At 42.5% G+C, this 21,882-nt stretch overlaps 1 protein-coding gene across 2 annotated transcripts in view; it reads left to right on the forward strand.

Moving 5' to 3' along the window:
• Positions 1-17,876, forward strand: part of LOC137465201 (serine/threonine-protein kinase PAK 3-like) — a 41,648-nt gene extending 23,772 nt beyond the window's left edge. The window contains exons 8-9 of one of the 2 annotated variants that reach the window (XM_068177059.1): positions 16,123-16,260; positions 17,655-17,876. In XM_068177059.1, the coding sequence (XP_068033160.1) occupies positions 16,123-16,260; positions 17,655-17,741 (225 nt within the window). In that variant the 3' untranslated portion in view covers positions 17,742-17,876. Of the gene's footprint in view, positions 1-16,122; positions 16,261-16,480; positions 16,673-17,654 lie in introns of those variants that run through there. The other variant, XR_010994592.1, reaches the window with a different exon arrangement.
• Positions 17,877-21,882: the final 4,006 nt, after the last annotated feature.

Consider the following 21,882-nt stretch of genomic DNA (forward strand, 5'->3'; position numbering starts at 1 on the left):
CAGCATTTTCCCAGCCAAGTTCAGAATTACAGTTTATGAAGTGCAGTTTTCCCAGCCAGGATTTGCCTACATGCTCAGAATCCCACTTCTCTGCACGTATTAAGACCACAATTAAATCTCTTTAGCTTTCATTTATAGCTCAGAATAACTACAGGAGATTTCAACCAAGCCTGTAAATACACAACACACAAGACTGCAACGCATTCAAAGTCATAATTTATAAACCCACATGTTTCTGATGTTTATCTGACAAGTTTAAATCAATTAAGCTTTCAATGCAGTCAAGTCCAGATGTAAGATTTTTTTATTTCCCGGAACTTTATAACTATACATGACATAACTGTAGGGTGATGGGCAGAGGAGCAGCTACAAAAGCAAAGGGGAAAAACGGAACGTTTTTACTGCTGAAGGCAGGTTAGGGTTTGGCACCTGTTAGTGAATCACATTTGCCTTTCAGAGAGTTTTGAAGGTTCTGAAAGACTTCTGAGTTCAGAGCCGTCAAGATCCTGAAAGCCTACAGCTCACGCTGCCCTGTTTAATGAGCTAGATATATTCATGGCAATCTTAGGCTACTCATGTCAATTACATTTCCTAAAATTTGGTAGCTTTAATACATCTACCCAGAAAGCCTCTTCCTCTACAACCACTGGCAGAGAACACTGCCAGGGAACTGACAGAGAACACAATGCCCTGAGCCACACACTGCTCCTTTTGTCCTTTTTCGAGGACAAACATCACTTGACAGAGCATAGCGTACTTTTTCAACGTTGATCTTTTGCTGCCGCATTAAAGTCTCTGAAGGCAGCTTCTACAAAACACTGTACACAACAGAAGGCAATACCCTTCCAGAGCCTCCTCAAACCAACTCAGCCAACCTACTGTTAGCCAGAACTCAGAGCTTACCCTGCTTGCAGCTGGCAACTTAAAAAAGAAAACTCTATCTAAAAACAGGCTTCTTCACAGCCTGTATCTTGCCCTACCTTTATAAGAATCAGCTTTGAATAAAAACTGACTTGTGTTGCTGCTTGTTTTGAGAAGGATCTTAGGTCCTGTCCACAAGCTCCTCTCTTGACCACTGTGTACTGATAACTTGGCTTAGGTGTTTACCATGCCAACCAGCCACAACACATTCCATCAAAGCCCCAAACCAGTGTTACACACTAAGTGTAACTTCATAAAGCTGTAACCTTCAGGACTATTCTGCAGTACTTAGCTATTTGGAGAATTTTTTTTCCCCTTAAACCAGAAAAACTCCAACCCACCACATACTTTGCACCAAAAACCTTTCAGCCAGCATCTCATGGAACTTTCCACCTTTTCATATATCATACCTGACAAGCCTTTTCTGCTTCAGTTTTTTCTTTGAAAAGGAATTCCAGTTCAGCAAGGTGTACTCTGTGTATGTTATCCCTCTCCACTGCAAATCTTTGTTTCTCCTCTTCCCACTGCCTCTGAGCACTGTGAACCATTTTCTCAGTCTGTGCTGCTTTCTGCTGGTATTTGTCATCGAGTACTGTTATTCACAAAAAAAAAAAAAAAAAAAAAAAAAAAAGAGAAAAATAGCTCTGCAAATAAGCATGTTCAGAAAAAAAATAAGCTATAATTAACCTATGTTTATCAGTGTATTGGGATATCCTGTGACACACTGGAACATTAACACTTTCACTTTCACTACAGAGAAGCAGCCACATTTTGTCATCCTGTAGCATCTTTCACAGAAGGTCATGGAAATGCTTTGGAGATTTCTACAAATGAAAGCTCTTCTCCCTTTGGAAAGGAATAAAAATTCAACTCTTTCAAGTGAGGCCTCTATAGGATGAGGAACTTACTTGCATTTTTCTGCAACACTTGGCTAGCTTATTTCCAAATATCTACGTGAAAATTTAGTCTGTATCAATTCATTTCAAGCTCAGTTTAAGGAACGGTAAAGACAGAGACCGGCCACATGAAAAAGACTCTAGGAAAACCTCAGGCAGGTTGGGTGAATGAGCAAAGGTTTGGCTTTTCTGGGGAAGTTTACTGCTGCCCAAGTGATTTAAATCTTCAGCCCAGCAACTGCCCCAAGACAGGGAAATAGTGGATCTACTTCTCTGTGAAAGCTTCAATGCCAAGGAAAAGTTCTTTTCCTAAAAGCAGTTTTACTAGGAACTTTGCTTCATTTCACAATCTCAGCCAAAATATTTTGTATTAGCTTTTAATGTTGCTGAGTACAGCTAGCTATGTTGACATTTATGTGATCACCACTTTCTAATAGATTTTTACTTCAAACTCATCCCATTCTTCTGAAATTTCTTCCTAGCTGGAGAAGGGTGAAACAACCAGAAGAGACATGGTGGGAAAACACAGAGAATTAGTGGACACAATGATGGGGAACACCTGTCAGATGTCAGGAAGTCGAGCCTCAAGAAGAACAGCGGAAAAACAGTTTGGAGAAAATACTAAAGACAGGGCACAAGTGAGGTGCTCTGTCCAAGAATTTGAGATTGTATGAAAAACACCGCACGAGGTGAGCAAGGCCCCACGAGACCAGGAAGAAGAAGCGGTAAGTTAAAAACTGAAAAAGAAATGAGAAGCAACACCACGACTATTTGGCTTCTTTGACATGTGTCACGATAAAAACAAAACAGGAGAAAAAACCCCAACAAAGAACAAAACAAAACTAACAAAAAACCCCAGCCAAACAAACAACAGTTTGAGGAATTTAAACCAACCGAGATTTTTGTAATTTGTGTGTTCTCCAAATGAATGAAAGTGCAGATTTCTTATTATCTTTAAAAAAATCTGGCAGTATAAGCGCACTTGCAAGTTTCAGAGTCTCCTTCCATCCTTGCAAGGTTACAAAGTCCAGGAGTGCTCCAGTCTTTTCAGTGAACACCAAAGGTTCACAAATACATCTCCTGTACTAAATTTAAAGAGTATTAGACTTACTTAGGTAACAAAAAAAAAAATGCATCTCCCCAGCTTTTAAGTGTGAGAAATACCTCCCTGTTTGAGAAGGATTAAGAAAACTGGAGTTTCTGAATGCAAAACTAATAGGGGGGAAAATATGTAGGTAAAACCCCTCCTTTCCACATACTCCTATCATAACACACGTTATTTGTATAAAAACAAAACCAAAGATGACATGAAGAGGCCAGATATGAGCAATGAATAGCTAGAAATATCTGAAAAGGTGAAAGGAAAAAGCAGCACAATGAGAGCTCTTGGGGGGAAAGAAAAAGTTTTTGGAAAGAATGTAAACTAATAAACAGGATTAGATTTTATTTTTCTTTTCCCCTGAAATGTAGAGGGAAGAACTGCTGGCATCGTGATAAGCAGGAAGTGGAGAGGGACACCTTAATTACAGTTCTGTACACACCAAGGGAAGGAAGAACAGAAGGTAAGGAGCAAGAGGGAAAAAAAGGAATTTATAGGTTTAGCAGGTTATATTGAATTCATATGAGACTGCAAGGGCTTTCTAAACTCTTAGGAGCTTACAGAAGCAGATGAGCAAGACATGGGAAAATAAGAGACTTTCAAAAAAGGCTGTAACCGTAAAACCTTGTGCAATCTCTGCTTGCTTTCATGACTTGGGACTGATGTAGCCTCTGGTCTATGATTTTTGGGTTTTTATTACCTTGAAGTTCCAAAAGTTTGCTTGTTACATCCCACAACTCGTCCTCTGCAGAATGCAGCTGTATATGAGCCTCTTTTCTAGTAAATGACCTTGCACTCTCCAGATGCTGATGAAGAGCTTCTCCTCTCTCACGTTTCAACCTTAATTCCATTTTTTTTTATAGTGAGATATCTAGAAAATAAATATTTCAGAAATTGCATTCACAGCTGCCATCTTATTCCATCTGAATTTGAAGTACAGTCCTGAAACTGCACATTTTAGATACTTTTTTTTTGCAAACTGATCCTGTTCCCAGATGACTTTCATGTACCTCGAATATACCTCTCTGTTTTTTCAAAGATACTCTGCCTTAAGAAAATAAAAACTACAATTATATTCCACAGGCAATTTTCTGGTAACTGCATTTAGCCACTAGAAAAGCAGTTGTGTTGGGATACTAGATTATCAGACACCTGGTGACTCACTATGTAAACACAAACTTCAGTCCAATGACGTCCAGCAGTCATAATAGCAGTTAATAGCAGTATGCTATTAAACACGACAAACAGAACAAAGAAAAGGCTTCCAAATGGCTCTTATCTGGTGCAAGAAAGCTAGTCTAGTCACTGCTGCCAAAAACTGGACCCAGGAAAACACATTCAAGCCATTTGAATGCAAGAAGGTGGAAAGTAAAACATGCACTTCTTCAGAACATCTACAAAGCAGCAGCCTCCTTATAACCAGGAGCTCCAGTCATGGGAAATAATTGAACCCCATTACAAAGGTTTTCCCTGATGCTCTTGTGGCAAACTGGTACCTAAATGAAGCAGCAGTGAAAAAATACTTCATTAAAATTTTCTTTCATTTGAATTTTATTACTGCTCTAAGTAACAATTCTGCTCTGAGGAGTTTGTTAGGGGCAGCTGGTGCGGGTGCTCATTCATCTGCCTTCCACTAAATACAGCCAATAAACCAAGTTTGTTGTTCCCTATCCGTTTATTTAGAGATTCCTGCTTCTCCCACAGTGACTTGCTCTTGTCGGGCTCCCACTGCTCCATCAGCTGTGGGGTGATTCTGTAAAATGGATCCCTGGAATTACTGGGATTAAAACACTCAAACAAACCACATCTTACATCAAGAATTCCAAAACTAGGGGTGCAAAATGTTCTTCTGCATGACTTTGCTCTTGTGAAGTGCTCAAGTTTCTTGCACACACCTTCAACTATTAGCAATGACGCTAGAAGTGATATCAGTTCCTACGGACAGGCGAAAGATGTCTGTACAATGCTACTTCGATATTTTCCAACTACTGAATGTGATTTTGAGTCACCTGATGAGAGGATTATTTCAAGGAAACAAATTACACTTATTCCAAGGGTAAAATAAAGCAAACAAACAAACAAGAAAAGTCCTTACCTCTTGATTGCGTTGATTGTATAATTCCAAATTTCTTTTCTCCAGCCTATGGAGTTTTCTTCTCAGATCTTCAGCAGTGTCCATTTCTAGTTGATTTCTATCCTGAGACAACTGGAACTCTTCTATATCATTATCTGAGCTGAAAAATGTGTTTTGAAAAAACATGAGCATTCCTTTGACATTTGAATGCTTCTTTACTTCAATTACCCAATCATGGGTCCAGGGTTTTAAACCTTCACGTAAGTAAAATTATTTGGTGCAGTTTTCACTTTACTATTGCTCTCTGAAGGAAGGATTCTATAGAATTGCGCCAGATTATAAAGATTATATAGAATTGTGCAAGATAAGAGAGATGTGGCAGCAGGAACTTTAAAGAGAGATTCACCTTGGATTAACAAAGTTGATTTAAGCGTAACGCATTCATTACTATTTTTCAGTATCTTATCTGTTTCTGACAATGAACTTCCTTCATTTTTGATAATTAACTTCCAGGAGGCATAAAAACATAATTCCAATTATGCAAGTTAAAACGACTGGCAAGCTTTTTGTCTCCACAATAAGTCTCATTTTTTAACATTAGTTACTGTCTCAAAACCATCTCTGTCATGAATCAAATGCACAGATGTGGGAAAAAACCTCTCTTTTACATGCTTTGTCTTCAGAGATACATTCAAACTACAGACATGCAACTGATCACAAACACAACACAAATTGAAGGTTTAGTCCTCCAAACTGCCCTGTTCTATCGTAATTTCCACTACTATTGCAGTTAAAACAAAATCTACTTGGCAATTAACGAAATCAGCCCTCAAGCACCGCAAACAATAACAATAAGAGTCCAAACCAAGTTTCTATACGTAAAGTGAAAAATGCATACAAAGAATATATAAAATTGTATATATACACACTCACACAAATATGTATATATACATATAAATAAGTATATATCAAAAAGTATTCATTAACCTGTTGAGTAATTTTAAGTGAAATTATTATAACTTCAAACTGGAAAAGTTTTAAGTTTTAAGTTATTTCAGTTCTTGAAAATCAGTGTTTACATTATTTGATATGTTCATTTTGACGTTATTTTAAGTATGTAAGACTGCAATAATTATTTTCTCCAGACAAAAGTGCAAGAGTTTATGGGCAATACATGTGAAATACACTGATAAAAGAAACATGATTAAATTAAGCACTAAACTGGTATCCTATATTACAGAAATAGAAGTACTAAAATACTTTACCTTTGTCTACATGAAGTATTTTGTACAGAAATAACACTGTACTGGCATTTAATTAATAGCTCTTTCTAAATAAAAAGTGACCACTTTATCTATAGATTTGTGTCTAGGCACAATTAACGTTTTTCATGACCAAAAATTACCCAATGACATATGTTTTCACATGTTTTTTTTTTTGACTGGCCAAAGAGACACAAGTGCCATCAACAAGGGGGATCGGTAACTTAGATTAAATCTTGTCTTTAAAGACATTACTACTATTAAAGAGTGAAGTTTCATTTTTTTAGCTGCCGACCATAAATATTTTATAATTGAACAAATACTAAGTGTGTTCCCATTTAAAAAGAAGACAGACTTCATCTGTCAGATCAGAACATCTATACGTAATCAGAAATTGTTCCACAAGGTGCCATCTTCTTAACATATTTGATGTATTTAATAAATGTAGGAGATAATAATCATTAAAACCTGCATGCACTGCAAGAAAACCACAAGCTCATTATTGGTTTTCAGTACTTACTACCAGAGCCATACTCAGAGCAAGCAACATGACTCAAAGAGCAAGAGATCAACAACAATTAAAATCACTTTTTTAAATGCAACTCAGGTACTGCAATAAGAAGATTTGGAAATAAGTGGAACCTGAGCATCCAGAGCATCTATAAGCTGAAGAAAATATTGTTTGTGCCCATCATGTTATAGCTTTGAGTGACTGTTTTTCCTCCCTTTCTGGGGAAAACACAGAAGAAATAAGGGCAAGTAATTTTATTTGGAGATGATGAACGAACTGCCAATCTCAGCTGAAAATAGATAAAAGCCAGGCAGCACCAAGGGGGAAAAAGGAAACCCAAACTGAAAACTGGGGAAGACTTGGTCCAAGAAACACGGGTGATGGAAAGGGACCATTTATTTGGTCTGTAGGCAGCAGGAGAATCATTTGCCTTCTTTTAACTTGGTGACATTTACCATTATTTTCATGGAGACCACACAGAATGAAAGCAAGAGAATAACCATTCTTTGTAAAAACCTTTAAGGCTTTAATTAAATTACATTGGTTTGTATGGCAGTGAGAATTAAAGAAATCTGTTTCTTTCAGCTCTCCTATGAAATATCCACCAACAAAAAATCATAAGGGAAAGACACATAAAAACTTACTCATAGGAGAAACTAACTATGCAATTAACTATTCTGCTTAACTGAATCTGTGGGAGCACTGTGGGGGAGAATAAAAAAACAAATCTATACCATGCACAAACGATATGACACCACAAGCATTAGTAAATTAAGGATGCTATGGAAATGAAAAATGTGTATTAGAGCATTAAAACAGAGAACATAATACTAAGTACTGGCAAAAAAAAGCATTAGACACCTTTTGAAATAGCTTATGCACCACTTCTGAAGTCACAATACAATTGATGGAAACTTAAAAACATATATCAGAAAACCCTGATTTTTTTCTTAGTATAGAACAAAAAAAAAAAAAAAAAAAAAAAAAAAAAAAAAAGCCCCAAACCAACAAAAAAACAAACAAATGAAAAAATCCCCAGCCAGCCCGTGCCAGCACTGTTGAACTATTGCTTATGTTACCCACTTCATTTTGGTTGTCTACTTACACATTTTCAAATAAATTAGAAACTAGCCCGAAGAATTTTTGTTTCTGTGATACTTTCTTTAATTGTCACAGCATGGCCAGCAAATGCAGGACTTTATGAAAGCTTCCTACTACCACTTCTAGGAGATTTTTCCTTCCATCTTCATGTAACAGCTAGAAGTGCTACAGCCATAAAGCTCTCAGAAGATTCAGTCAAAGACAAAACCACACAAAGTCCCTGGAAGGTTTCAAAGTATGCACAATTTGCAGTCTAACAAAATTCAGAGAATGTTTTCTACATCCATTTTCATATATTAGTAGCTCATTAACCCTTGCTATTGATCTAAAATATGTTTTTTACCAACTACAGCTTTTAATAAGACACCATTTTAGCAGGACTTTAAGAATCTTCTATTAAGCACATGAAATAGCTCTTGAGTTCTGCATTGCAAGAAGGTATTTTGTAGCTCAAAACCTTAATTCTCAGTGTTCAGTTCACAAGTCTGTTGGTTACAGTCAGCACTGACCATTGCAGAAAAGCAGCTTTTCACTACCTTCAGTTCCACAGCTGGCAGAAAATGCAGAATAATTTTGCAATTTAGAGAAATGTTCTTTCACTTACTACCTAGCAGTGTAATTTTGCAAAACTTCTGCAGCTCAGGGAGCAGACTGCAGTCTGATTTTCTAACCAAAGTCTGTATTTGTGGAATTTTGCTGTTCCCATATAACAGGCAGTTTTGTACAGAAAAAAGAGAGACAAATAGTTTGTGTCAAACTCTTATAAAGTTATAAAACACAGGGGTCATGGTAAGACTTACAGCCAACCTCTACCACCTCAATAAATGTGGAAAACCCTCCTGTGCCTCCTGGGCAGTGCTCCTGTGTGCTGGCAGAAACTATCTCTACCTCCTGATGGCTCTATGACAGCTCACATCTACCACACCACATCTGCTTCCTGCTCAGCACTAATTGCATCATTTCAGGCATCTAGAAAATAAATAAGCCACAAAAGCGGGAATTAAACTGCTACACTTAAAATCCAGAACTGGACCTCACCAATCAGCTTCCCAGGAAGTGATGTTGTCTGAAGGGGGTGAACTCATGGTGTCCAAACTGCGGTTTTTTTACGTCTATAAACTGCAGAGAATTAAGAACATAGTTAGCCATACATCCTTTTACTTGATGAGCTTCAGAGATAAGCCTCTTCTATATCATAAAACCATCAAGGCCACTAGCAGAGACATGCTTTACTTTATTTGTCAACATACTAAAATACTGATCTTTTAACCACTCATACTACCATTCCACGTGAACAATTACCACAACTTCAATCTGGCATCGGCTTAAGAAAATAGAATTGTACTGCTAGTCCTCTAAGCCTGAATATCGTAGAGAAATAAATAAATATATATATAGCAGAATATCCACCGTCAGAGTTTTCAGAACACCAATAAAAAAATGTTATGGTTGCGTAGATTGAACTACGTTCTCCTAAGCAGATTACAAACTCTGCTTCTCTTCCAAACAATTCTACACAATTCTAAGGGAGATAAACAAAGGTACAATGATTTTTTAAGTAGATAAAATATCCAAGGTTGCCTGCCTAACAGAACACTTGCTGTGTTAAAGGCTGCTAAGTCTTTCACAAATTGCACAGAATTTTTGCATGAAGATGTAGCCCTGAGAACTAAGAAAATCATTTTTCACAGCATCATTCTTTTTATTATTGCAACCTACACCAAACTCTCATAATGCAAACAAAATTGTAGTTTCATAACGCTTATCAAGAGTTAAGATCAAAACAATCAAAAAACAAATCATTCAAACACAATCAAAATATCAAAATGTTTTCTGTCACATCCACATCATTCTGAAGTTTTAAAACTTCTTTCAATGACTCTGAAGTCACATAGAGGAAAAGAAAAATCTAATTCTGAAGAGTGTCACCTGGGAATGCTAAAGATTTTGAACATGAACTATTCCTCTGTTAAAATACCTATCAACAGCTTACTAGCACACAAAGGAATAAATTCAAAAAGCATGCTATTTCACATAGGGGGAAAAAAAAATTCCAGTGCCACGGAGCAGCTTGTTGGAGTTCCGTAAGTAAACAAAACAGCAGAGGAAGCTTTTGCTTGGGGAATTAGGTTTGATGTCTCATTTAAAACTTGTGTCAGTTTCTTCTTGCAAACTTCTGAATATATGCTGATTCTTCAGAATAGGCCACTGATTTAGATATGAGGAAGAAACTGAGGGTGAGGGTGGGGAGACCCTGGCACAGGGTGCCCAGAGAAGCTGTGGCTGCCCCATCCCTGGGAGTGTCCAAGATCAGGCTGGACAGGGCTTGGAGCAGCACCCTGGGACAGTGGAAGGTGTCTCTGCCCATGGCAGGGGGTGGAGCAAGACGACATTTGAAGGTTCCACGACATTTGAAGGTCCCCGAGACCGCTCAAGAATAAATCTAACGGTGATCTTAAGGGGCACTAACTTAGAACTGGCAAAGCCCGGAGCGAGTAACAAATCCGCGCGGAAGCTGCAGAAACTCATTGGAAAGTCTGCAGCGGATTTCTGGAGCTGTCCCGCCGGTGCTCCTCCTCCAGCATGACGAGCCGGCACCGCCGCAGGAATTCCAATGCTGGGACCAGCGGGGAGCCAGGCGGGAATTCCGCGGCTGCCATGGACGCGCACAGTGACGTCACAGCTCCCGGAACGGAGCGCGGCTCCCGCCCTCTCTCCGGCCTCCCAGACATCTTGCAAGGCTTAAGGGCTCCTGACGGTAAAATATAACTGCAGGAAGTGAAAGACCGACTGACACCAGAGCCAGGCTGAGACTGCGTGTCCTCAGGGCAGCGCCCAGGTTATGGAGAGGAACAAACAGCCAGAAAGTTTTGAATGTCTGTGGACAGAATTCAAAGCAGGGGCCTCTCTGGGCCACAGCAGCACATCTCCCGCGATGAGGAGGGAGTCAGGGCTAGGGAAAGGTTCTCGTGAAACCTCTCAAGCCGAGAGATTTCGAGCCCCATGTGTGAGCATGTGTGTCAAACAACAACTGAATAAAACCCACCTACAGTTCCCTGGGAAAGAGCTCTCTCCTTCTCCAAGCACTGCTGTACTTTCTGTGGCTGCGATTTTAAAGTTCCTGTTAAAGTCTCTGTCTGCACACTTAGCGTGCAGATGGTTTAACTCTTTGCTGGCTCCAGCCACGGTATCCTGAGCTTCTTTCAGGTTTTGTCTTACAGCACACATCCATCAGGATACCTGGGATATATCATTCAAGACTGAAGGTTTTGATTGCAAGAGATAAAAACTCCACAACATTCCACACTCTCTGGGATAAGTCTCAAAACTTCATTTCTCCTTTGTGACCTGATCTTTGTAAATGGCTTTCAGTCGTGGTTTTGTTAATTCTGTGTCATGTACCTATTTTAAATATATTGTGCCAAACAAAATAAGCGGGGATGGAGGCTGTATTGTGTGTTGTTTCATTTCTTCCTTATTATTCCAAGAGAATTTAGTGCACAAGGTTGTGATTGTAAAACAAATAAAATAGGGAGTAAGACAACAAACTAACTCCATGGACAAATCACGGTCACAGAAAAGTGAGGTTTAAATTTGGATATCTGAAATAAAGATTGAGTTATAAAATGCAGACTTTCTCACAGTTGTCTTCTCTTTCCTTTTATGAAGAGAAGTTGTCAGGTCCAGTGCATGGCCATGCTGTCTGTCTTCTTTTAGAGTTTCATTGAAGACTTAGCTTTTATCTCCTTCTTCACTGGAGTGCAATTCTGGTTTTTCCTTTTAGTCCTGTAGCTGTTGCTCCTATTCATTCCAAAGGGATCGTGCCTGATGCTTCCAATGTAATGCATTGTTTAATTCTCTTACACTCCAACCTCTCACAGTGTGATGAATTTTTGCTGAAGCATATTTAATTGCTCTTGCAGCCTCTGGGCTTTCTCAGCTTCTTTTTTTCATCTGACTGAAATTCCATTTGAATTCTGCAAGTTGTAAGTGCAGTGACTGGTGTTTCATCTGCACTGCATGAAGCCTTCCTGTAAATTCAAATATTGCCTTCTGCAAGGATGCTTTGTTTTTTTTTCATACTGGACAGTCTGTCACACAATCCACACTCCAGACGAGTACTCTTTCTCCAGATCAGCGGCGCACTTGCTGTGGCCCAGTGGAACTGTCTCCATTATTGTGTTCAGCTTCTCCATAATTTCTGGAGAAATTATGGTTTTAAATGTCCACAAAGCCCCGACTTCAGTTTGTTAACAACATTCTGCTGTTCAGTCATGGAACTGCTTATCACAGCACGGAAATTAACTAGGAAACCAACTGAGTGCTTCAAAGCTGTCAGTTTCTTCCTTTTCACAAACTGGCTGATTGTGCCTGTGTTTGGATTCTCCTACACACACTCGAAATCCAGTTCCTCTTTTTAAGCCCTTTTGTCCAGGTGAAAAGGGAACAAGAAGACTGGGCTGAAACTTTAAGTTTTTAGCTGCCAAAACTGCAATCACAGCTCCTGAGAACACATACACCAGGCCTTTGGTTCGTCTTTTCCTCAGCCTTTCTTTGTCTTGACTGTTTTCCTCATCAGCAGGGAGACCATTAATTAGGCTTCTGATTTTCTGTTTCACTAATTTGTGGATGTTGACCTGGTCCTGGGAGAGTCTCTTTGGGAAGACATAAGCACACAGCTGGCCATCGAGAGAACACAGCCATACCATGCTCCTTTTTGCCTGCTCCTATTCGTTGCATTTTCTAAATCCTTTTGTAATTTGCCTGCTAATGTCCTGGAGATTGCCCCAGGTTCATAAGTAAGAAGAATTAGAAGCTTATGGAAGTTTTCTATACATGGAAAGAAATAAAAAATGCCACCATTAAGCAAAAGTGCAAATAAGGAAGAATAAAATAAAGAGCAACTGCACAGCCACTGTTGCATGCAAAATATGTGAAATCTTGTTTCCACAGCAAGACCCAGCTACTGAGAATTTGGAAGTCAGCAGATCTGTTTGTGGCAGCTCACCATTACTCTGGAGCTCAGCAATCACATGTCCTGACTATCATGGATATCCTTCAGAAGGAAAACGTCAGAAAAAATCATTTTCTTCCAGAGACCACTCTGAATTCTGCAGGAATAATGATGGGTTCTTTTGTTCTGAGACAGTTAGCTGGTGGGAAGAGAAGTCGTCATGAAAGCACGGTAGTTATAAATTGGACAAATTAGGACTGATCCTATGAAGCGGGGTTTTGAAACATTCAGCAATTTACTCTCCATTCATCAGCTTCTGAGACATGGACTGTGCAAAATGAGAGACAGGAGGAGAATTGGGACAGAGAGGTTGGAGATTTCGGAGTTGTTACACCAAGCAGAAAATGCTAGAGAGGTTTTAGCCTTAAATCCTGCTGCTGAGAGCAAAACGTCTTACTTAATAACCCTGTTATTCTCTGTTGCTTTTGGGGATAAAACCTCTGTTGCAGCCAAGGATTTTAGAGACATTTAACCCCGACTTCAATGTCCCTGCTGCATGTGGGGAAAGGAGCTGTTTTCCTTGCTAAAAAACATGCCCTGCATGCTGTCATCAGTGTCACAGGTGCTGGTATGGGAGAAGATGCCTTTGGGTTGGATCTCATCAGCCAGATTTTCAGCTGCAAAAAAGCAGCTTAAACATCACTGACCACTGCTGAAATTCAAGATGCAGTTTTCCTAAGGTGTAAGCAAATGGTATCAGTTTTTTGTTAGAAAATAATTACTGTCTCTCTGACTTGAGAGATCTATCTCCTGTAGGATAAAAGCATAGCTCTAAAGAGCAGGAGTGTTTCTAATACATGATCTTCTGCTTTCTTGCCTTCCTTGTCCAGGGTCCCATGCAGCTGATTTTACTTTGGGTTTAACCAGATGCTCATCCCTTTCCTTAGTCTTGTAGTTATGCTCTGAGCATCTCTGGGGAATAAGAGGCTCCAATTTGTTCTCCAAAATGTTCCACCTGGTCCTGCACATCTACAGGTGAGCCTGCTTTGGGGTGATGCCTGAACTCCTCCCACCAAGACTATCCACGTCCATCCAGGTCCAGCCCTGCCAGACGTGCAGCTTTGTCCATCAGTGACTCCGACGTGAACATTAAGAGAGATTCAATGCTGAGAAATGCAAGATGGGTGCCATTAAAAAGTAATAAGTAAAAGGCCATCAGAAAGCGTGTCCATGTCTCTGAGAGCCCCGCTGAGCTCCAGATCCCCAAGAGATGTGGTGGCCTCCAGCCCCCTTGGCCAGGAGCTGCTGCTGGTGGCCAGCAGCCGCGAGATGAAGCTCCGAGCCTGACGATGAGCTGGGTGTGCACAATCCCTCCCGCTCTCTGCACTCCTATTCCCCTTCTTCCCTCCTGCACAAATGTGGAGCTGTGGGTGTGTAAACCATTTTCTTATTGAATGAGTGCTTATTTCAAATGTCAGTTTGAGGTTTTTCTTTCCCATCTGCATCTCTGACTTTTCTGCTTTGCTCTCTTGTCCACCACAGGCCCTGCTGGGTGAGGACTCAACCCACCAGGGTGACCAGAGAGTGGGGCCCAGTTGTGAACACAGAACATCAGGCCAGCTTCACTCTATTTTCCTGCTAAAAGCTGTGGGAGGCAGGGATTATTGGTGTACTCAGAAGGTTGGTAATAACAGTCAATGGAGATTGACCCAGGCAGAGCCATGGCCAAGAATTTCCAGGAGTTTGCCGAAGATGTTGGGGTAATTCTGCCATTCGGCCGTTCCTGTAATTGTGGCAGGAGGTCAATGTCCTTCCTGCAGCCGTGGCACAGACAGGTCCAGTATATTTAGAGGCCTGGAGACCAAAGGAGTCATCAGAATGACCTTGCCCACCTTTGCAAGGGACTGTTTGTTCAGGAAAGTTTTTCATTATTTTTCTGCTCAGGTAGAGGGCGGCAGTGCTGATGTCACGGCGATGGCAGCTAAAGAGAGGCAGAAGTTGTCCTTCTTAGTGCAGAAGAAGATTGCAGTTGCAGTGTTTCCCCGGGCTGTACTCCAGGTACTCTCAGTCCCTGTGTTGCCTGCAAGGCTCAGTCCTGGCAGCCCCAAGCAGATTTGCTCTGAGGGAAAAGTAAGTAAGAGAAAAAGGGAAAAGAAGAGGAAAATTAAGAGAAAATAAAAAGAAAAAAAAAAAAAAAAAAAGAAAATAAAAAGAAAAATGAGAAAAAAACCACCAAAGCAATGCCCAAGCAGTTCTGCTTGTTTTTCCCTTCATTAACCAAAGCACATCAATTTTCCTCCATACTGTAGCATCTTTTCCAAATCCTGCGGGTCTTCAAAACTTTCAGGCTTTCAAATCATCTGTACATTGTTCAGTCATGCGTGTGGGTGCCCTGGGTAAGTTTAGGATGTGTTTTTCTCCGACTGCAGTTAGAATTGTACACTAAACTCCTGGCTGTTTCTGGGTACTTTAACAAGTTGATGAGCTTGCAGCCAGGTGCCCGGGGCTGGGATCCAACGTGGGCGGTTGATGCCAGTGCTGTGTTCCTTTACCACAGGAGCAGGGCCATCCCTGGCTTGCACAGTTCTAAGGACAGTGAGGACTCTAGCTCCCCACCATATCCAGTGGCTGAGCACAGCTGCAGAGAGACAGGATAAAACCCTCTTTGTGACCTCTGGGGGTGTGGGAAAAGTGAAGGAAATTTTCCTCTGGGTTGAAGAAGAAAGTAACAAAGTCGCTTTGGTCATAATCTTTTTCAGTGCCACCAGGACAGAGCTGTTCCTATTGTGGTGGGCATCTTCATGGAGACTCCCAGGCTTCCTTCCGTTGTTATTTCTGTCTATTTTAGATGGATTCTGCATCTGCATTTTTTTCAAGAGGAAAAAAAAAAAAAAACAACTTGATGATTTTTGTTTCATGAAAGCAGTGCTAGAGGGACCAACAAGCACTGCAAATATTCCTTTCATGTAATAATCCTTGGAAATAGTATGGATAGAACAAACTCCCCTTTCCAAATAGCCTGTCAGGCTGGTGTGAATGCTCAGAGAAGCAAAACATGCTTTTGCTGATGTAGTTCCACCAGCTAGGTCAGTCAATGAAATCAGCTGCCAAGGCAAGATCTGCTGAATGCTGGACAAGCTGTGGCTGCATCAGGGTTTGGGTTTTTGTTTGGTAAAGAAAGTAATCTCTGGGTCTCTGCCAGGGCAGAAACTGCCCTGCAGAATGGAGCTTAAACAATGGGATCTGGGAGAGCAGTTACAGATGGGAAAGAAGCAGCTGGAGCCTTGTGTTTCCTTTTCCCCAGCCTCAACTCCTGATAGCCACAAGAGGGAGACCAAAGCTGCAGCAGCCCAACCGATTCTCGCCTTGCCTGCCCGACTTCCTGAGCTGCTGCCTGCAGACAGACGAGGCGCGGCGCTGGTCTGCCAAGGAGCTCCTGCAGGTAAAATGCTAAGGGGCTGCGGGTGAAACAGTGTCCGAGGGATGGGCTCCTCCTCCTCTGAAGTCCAAGGCATCAGATGAGCCCTCTTCCTCCCGACCTCCACTCCTAGCGCTGTTCAAATGAAAATGGTGAGGAATCCTAGTCTGGACTGGGCTGGGCGGGCAGGGCCCTGGGAAGGTCATCTGGTCCAAGTATCCTGCAATGAGCAGGGAGAGGTCAGGTTGCTCAGAGCCCCTTTCCACCTGACCTGGAATGTTTGCCCCATCCCTACCCAGGGATGGGGCACCTACCACCTCTTGGGACAACCTGTGCCAGTGTGGCACCATGCTCCATGTAAACAAGTTCTTCCTTAGACCTAATCTGACTCAATCCCCATTATATATTATAAATATTATCCCACGTCCTATTGCAACGGAGTCTGTTAAAAAGGTATCTCTTACTTCCTGAGAATCCCCTTTGAAGTACTGGAACTCAGCAATGAAGTCTCCCTGGGGCCTCTTCTCCTCCAGGCTGAATAACTCCAGGTCTCTCAGCCTGTCCTCAGAGGAGAGGCGCTCTGTCCTCTGTTTCTGTCGCCCTGTTTTGTAATTTGGTGGGGTGTTCTGTTTTTTCTAATGGCAAAAGAATTGAAGTAGAGCAATGCAGGGTACAGAGCGATGAAATGGTGGTGGAGGAACCCAAGGATGTCAGTCCTGGCAGAGCAGTCTGGAGAGATTTGGCTGTGGGCAGGAGGGGCTGTGAGGGGCTCACAGTGAGCCTCTGGTTTGTGCCCCCCACCCCACCCTTAGAGCTTTCTGGCACACAAACAGGGACAGCTGAGAGAGACTTGTCCCAGCCCCATCTGCTGCCTGGCACGCTCAGGCAGAGGGGAACTGGCCCAGGCTTACTGCCAGGTTGTGTGGCAGAGGGAACTGCAGGAGCCAGCGCCACTGGGCTGGCACCTGCTGGGAAGGAAGGTGTCATCCAGCACAGGAGGGGCAGGGCATGGAAAGGTAGACACTGCTCTGTCTCCCTGTGGAAATGAGCATGGTGCCTGTCTTTCAAAGACAGGGACCTATGTGAGTCATTGGAGTTTCCTGAAAGGAAGAAACCCCAGGGACAGAAAGCACCACTTCTGGAGCGCTGGCAGGGCAAAAATCCCAGCAAGATGGAGAAACCAGAATAAACGGATGAGTGGGATTCTGGGCCAGGTTTGCCTGTGATGGCAAGGTCCTGCACATAAAGATGGGGAGCAGATGGTCCCCTCACTCCTCTTTCTGGGCCTTTCTAAGTACCAGAGGAATCCTGACTGAGCCTGTGAAGCACTGAGCTTGGACAGTCATGGTTCACTCTATTTGTTGTTGTTGTTGTTTTGTTTTTTTTTTTTTTTTTTTTTTTTTTTCCCCTGTGGACAGCATCCATTCGTAACATCAGCCAAGCCAGTGTCCACCCTGGTACCACTCATCATCTCAGTGAAGAGGAAGAAGAAAACAAGAATGTAACAATCAAGATGTTATCTCCATAACCAAGTTTGAGTAGGATTGTAGAGTAGGACTCTAGAATAGGATTGTTGAGTAGTTTTGTAGTATAGGTTTATAGAGTAGGATTGTAATTAAATAAAGTTTCTGAAGCATCAACTCATTTGGATGATTCTCCTCCTTCTGGCCCCTTCAGAAAAGTCAACATTTCCTTCTGAATTAGCAGCTGTTTTTTATTGCTGCTAAGACATGCTTATGGCTTCTTTGGTATGGTTTGTAAGTGGAGAATAAAATGAACAGGGCTAATGCCTTTATTAATGTTCAGGTCTTATTGAAAAGATCAGCTGGGCAGGGGGCCCGACACGGAGCTCGCTGCCACTGTTGTACCTTTCCCAGGTAGCCAAAAGGGAAGGAGGTGTGCAGAGTCTTTCACTGAAGTCCAGAGCAGCTGTTATCCCCTCTTCTTTCCTTGTGGCAGCATTAGGAAGTTCTGTCTCTCCATCTCCGCTTTCCACAGCCTACTCTAGTCTAGTCTTTTGTAGGTGATGGTGATGGGCAAAAGTCGATCAGGGGCTGTGTTTCCCCTCTTCCTCAGCTAGGGCATTTGTCTAGCCCCCTCTACTGTGATTAGTTCTTTATTTAGGGATGTTTTTATCCCCTAAAAACACTCCCATGATCCCAAGGGGTTTTTTATTTGCATTTTAGTCCCAGAATGGCAGCAGGGGGATGGGGGGGGGGGGGGGGGAGGGCCAGTTATCTCCAGGTAGTTTAGAGAAAACAAACAGAGCAATTAGCTAATTAAAATTTCAATATTGGTACTCAGCTAGAGCCAGCAGCCGTTCCACTGTTGCCATGGGAACTAGGAAGGCCCTGCCCGCGTTCCCAGGAACACCTGGGAACTTTGTTCATTACAGAGAAGGTTCTTCTTCATCCTCTCCAGACCACACTGCCTTTGAAATACAGCCCACTGATCCCTTTTGGCACATCTGTGGCGCTTCCAGTTGAGGCGAAAAGGGCAATGGCATTTGCAGGAAAAACCAGAGGGAGAGTGGGAAACCAAAACATCCTATTTTGCTGCAGGCCTTCAGCTGTGACTCGAGAGCATTGGTTTCCTGCCTCTTGGATTTGTATCCCAAAGTGCAATGTCTTTGGCTGGAGGAGAGCCTTGCTCAGCTGATGTTATGTGTATTTTGGGTAATTCGTATTTGTTAGAAACAGATGTATGAAATATGTTATTTTGGTAAGAAATATTCCTGTAAGTTTTTTTAATCACTCAAGCCAGGGATGAGAAGGTTGCTTCACAGTATTTCAAAACCACAGCTGGCAGCAGGGAGAAAAGGACCTAATTGGCAAATGAATGGAGGTGGCCGGCTGGGAGATGGGTGCTTCTCCAAGGTAATCTGAGGAACACCCAAGCAATGAATACTTGATAAATATCTCAGATTGAGATAGCCAGAGCTATCAAGGAGACGCATCTCAATGTCGAGTTCCAGTAACCCTCTGACTGGCATACATCGCTTCCCAGACACAGTTTTGTTCAACTCAGCCCAGAGAAAAGAGACTCTATGAATATGTGAGACTTTGAATAGAAAGAAAAGCTCGATCACTGAAATCCCTGCCTCGAGCAAAATAAAATGTATAAAAACTGCTTGAGCAGGACAGTTGGTGCGAAACATAGGAGACCCTGTGCTATAGTGGTCAGACCTGTGTCTCACCCAGCACTGATCCTGGGCTCGGCACTTACCTTTTTATTGTGGCTGGCTCAGACTGAATTTGATCGCTAAATAAAACTATATTTTATTATTTAATTTGGCTGGACTAATTCTTATCTATAACACTTGAGAAAGCAGAAAGATCAGAGAGGGTGCTCTGAAAGGTCTCCTCCGGTGCAGAGCTGTCAGCAACTGTGAGGTGAGAGCGGGCCCTGTTGGGGAAGATGAAATAGGAAAACCTTATCAATATGATTGCCTGGCAAAAGATTTGGAAAATACAGACATTGAGATGAGAACTAGATTCAAAATAACAAACCTTGACTACTGAATAACTAAAAAACAATAGTATAGCCAGGTTGAAAGCAATCCCCCCTTCTGATTAAACAATGCCCTTTACCTGCAGATAGGTCCAAAGGTCAAATGGAACGCTCTGTCTCACCCCCAATGTATGGTTCATCCCACACCTGTGACCCTCCCCTGAAGTATCAGGTATCTGGGACCCCATTGGCCCAAGTCCTGTTCCAGCCCACCTTGAAGCCCCCTGACAAGGTGTGCCCGAGGGACCGGACGCTCTCTTGGATCTTCCCCTGGGACCCTCACCTGGAACCCTCTCTCCCTTTCTCTCCCTCTTCCTCTCTCCCTGGGCCTGCCACAAGTTGCGCCTGGCAACTCCAAGCAGGGCCTTTCACCCCTTTTAATAAACCACATTTTCTAAGACCTGACTTCAGAGATCTCTCATCCATCCAAACCGTCCTGGAGTCCCGCGCTCTCTACAGGGCCCAGCCTTACCCGGGGTGGAGCCGCAGCAGAGCCCCGGCAGAGCCCGGAGCAGCCTGAGCCTCGGCACAGGCAGGCTGCCAGGGGACCCTTGTAGCTGCAGGAGGCGGCAGCCCGGCCCTGCGTGCATCTTCCTGGCACCGGGTGCATCCTCCACTCTCAGAGCCCAAGCGGCAGTTGGCTGCTCCCGAGGGGAAGCAGAGCCCTGCTGAGCACAGCCCAGATCGGAGGCATTGGCCGTCTGGAGTCTGCCGCGGGGCAGAGAAAGGCGAAGGGCAGCCGAGGGCCGGTGGCCTGGCTGAGCATTGCTACTCATAGCTCTGGGAGGAAGTGCCTGCGGTCCTGCAGTTCTGCACTGAGCCAGAGCAAAGGTGTGCAATGCAGAGTGTTTGGCAGAAATATTCAGGGCCAGCAGGCCAGCCGGCTTTGTGCTCTCTGGCGCACAGCAAGCGCTGTGCAACGCAGCTCTGAGCTGCTGGGAGAGAGGAATCGGGGATGTGCCTGAAGTGAGTCAAGGGGTTAGCTGTAAATGTAATTAGGATAATTGAAAACTGCAGATGAGCTGAGGGGCCAGCTGGGACTATAACTGGGATAGTAGAAGATTGCATATTTTAGTTAAGATTTTAAAATTAGTTAAGAAGCCAAGTTAGTAATACAGCATGCAAAAATCACGTGCCTTAGTTAAAGAGTACCAAATATATTAGGAAAGTAAAGTTAGGAGTGACAGGGATAGATGAAGCAATTGTGAAGGAGCAGAGACCATAGAAATACCTTGCCTTAAGAATAATCAAACAGTTAGAAGAGGCTTGGACCGTGACCAGCAGGTCAAAAAGTCCTGCCAACTGGCCATGGGTGAAGAGTTCACCATGAGGAAGACAGCTTCCTTCCTCCCATACGACTACTCCCTCATTTCAAAATCCCACTGACTCAATTAAGGGAGTACAATTGCACAGCAGTAATAGATATTCAGCTGATTATAATATGAAGGGGGCAGGTAATAATTATGTATTATGCATTCTTAGAAACCGTGTGAATATGTAAAACCTTTTTTTTTCAAAACCTCTGCATACAGAGAGCAGGAGTCTGCAACTCTTGCACATGTCTTTGGAAACTATTTCACATGTGTCCAGCACTGCAATAAATACCCTTCTTTTCCACTGTAATTAGTTGAAGAGTCGTCTGTCCGTGCTTCAAGAGTTGTGCTAGAGTAGTGAAGAGATTTGCAAGGGAGCAGAAGAGTTTCAATAGGCAATTTTTGGAAGAGATGGAAGCCTCTTCTGACTGAAGGGGAAGCCATTTGGAATGGAGTACTGATCCCAAAGTCCACACAATACTGCACCAAAGGATTAGACCCTGCTCTCTTCAGTACCTTCTAACTGATCCTGCCTAAGTTCTGGTTCTACTGCACATCAGCCAGGGCTCAGACCTGTGTTCCGGGGCTGTTCTTCCTCTCAGAACTAATGGCTCAGCTCTCTCTCACTGACATATTGCTTACCCGAGGCCAGTCTCTTCCATATCCCTTATAAAAGGAATTTATCTTTGATCTCCAAATTTTGCATGCATGCCTGCATGAAAAAAAAACCCTACAATACAAACCTTCAGGAGAATCATGGCATAAAGGCACATTCCAAGCACACAGTGCCAGCTCACATCCAATGTTTCCTTCTCAAGGATCT

The sequence above is a fragment of the Anomalospiza imberbis genome, chromosome Z, assembly GCF_031753505.1.
Source record: "Anomalospiza imberbis isolate Cuckoo-Finch-1a 21T00152 chromosome Z, ASM3175350v1, whole genome shotgun sequence".
In the NCBI taxonomy this organism is placed as follows: domain Eukaryota; kingdom Metazoa; phylum Chordata; class Aves; order Passeriformes; family Viduidae; genus Anomalospiza; species Anomalospiza imberbis.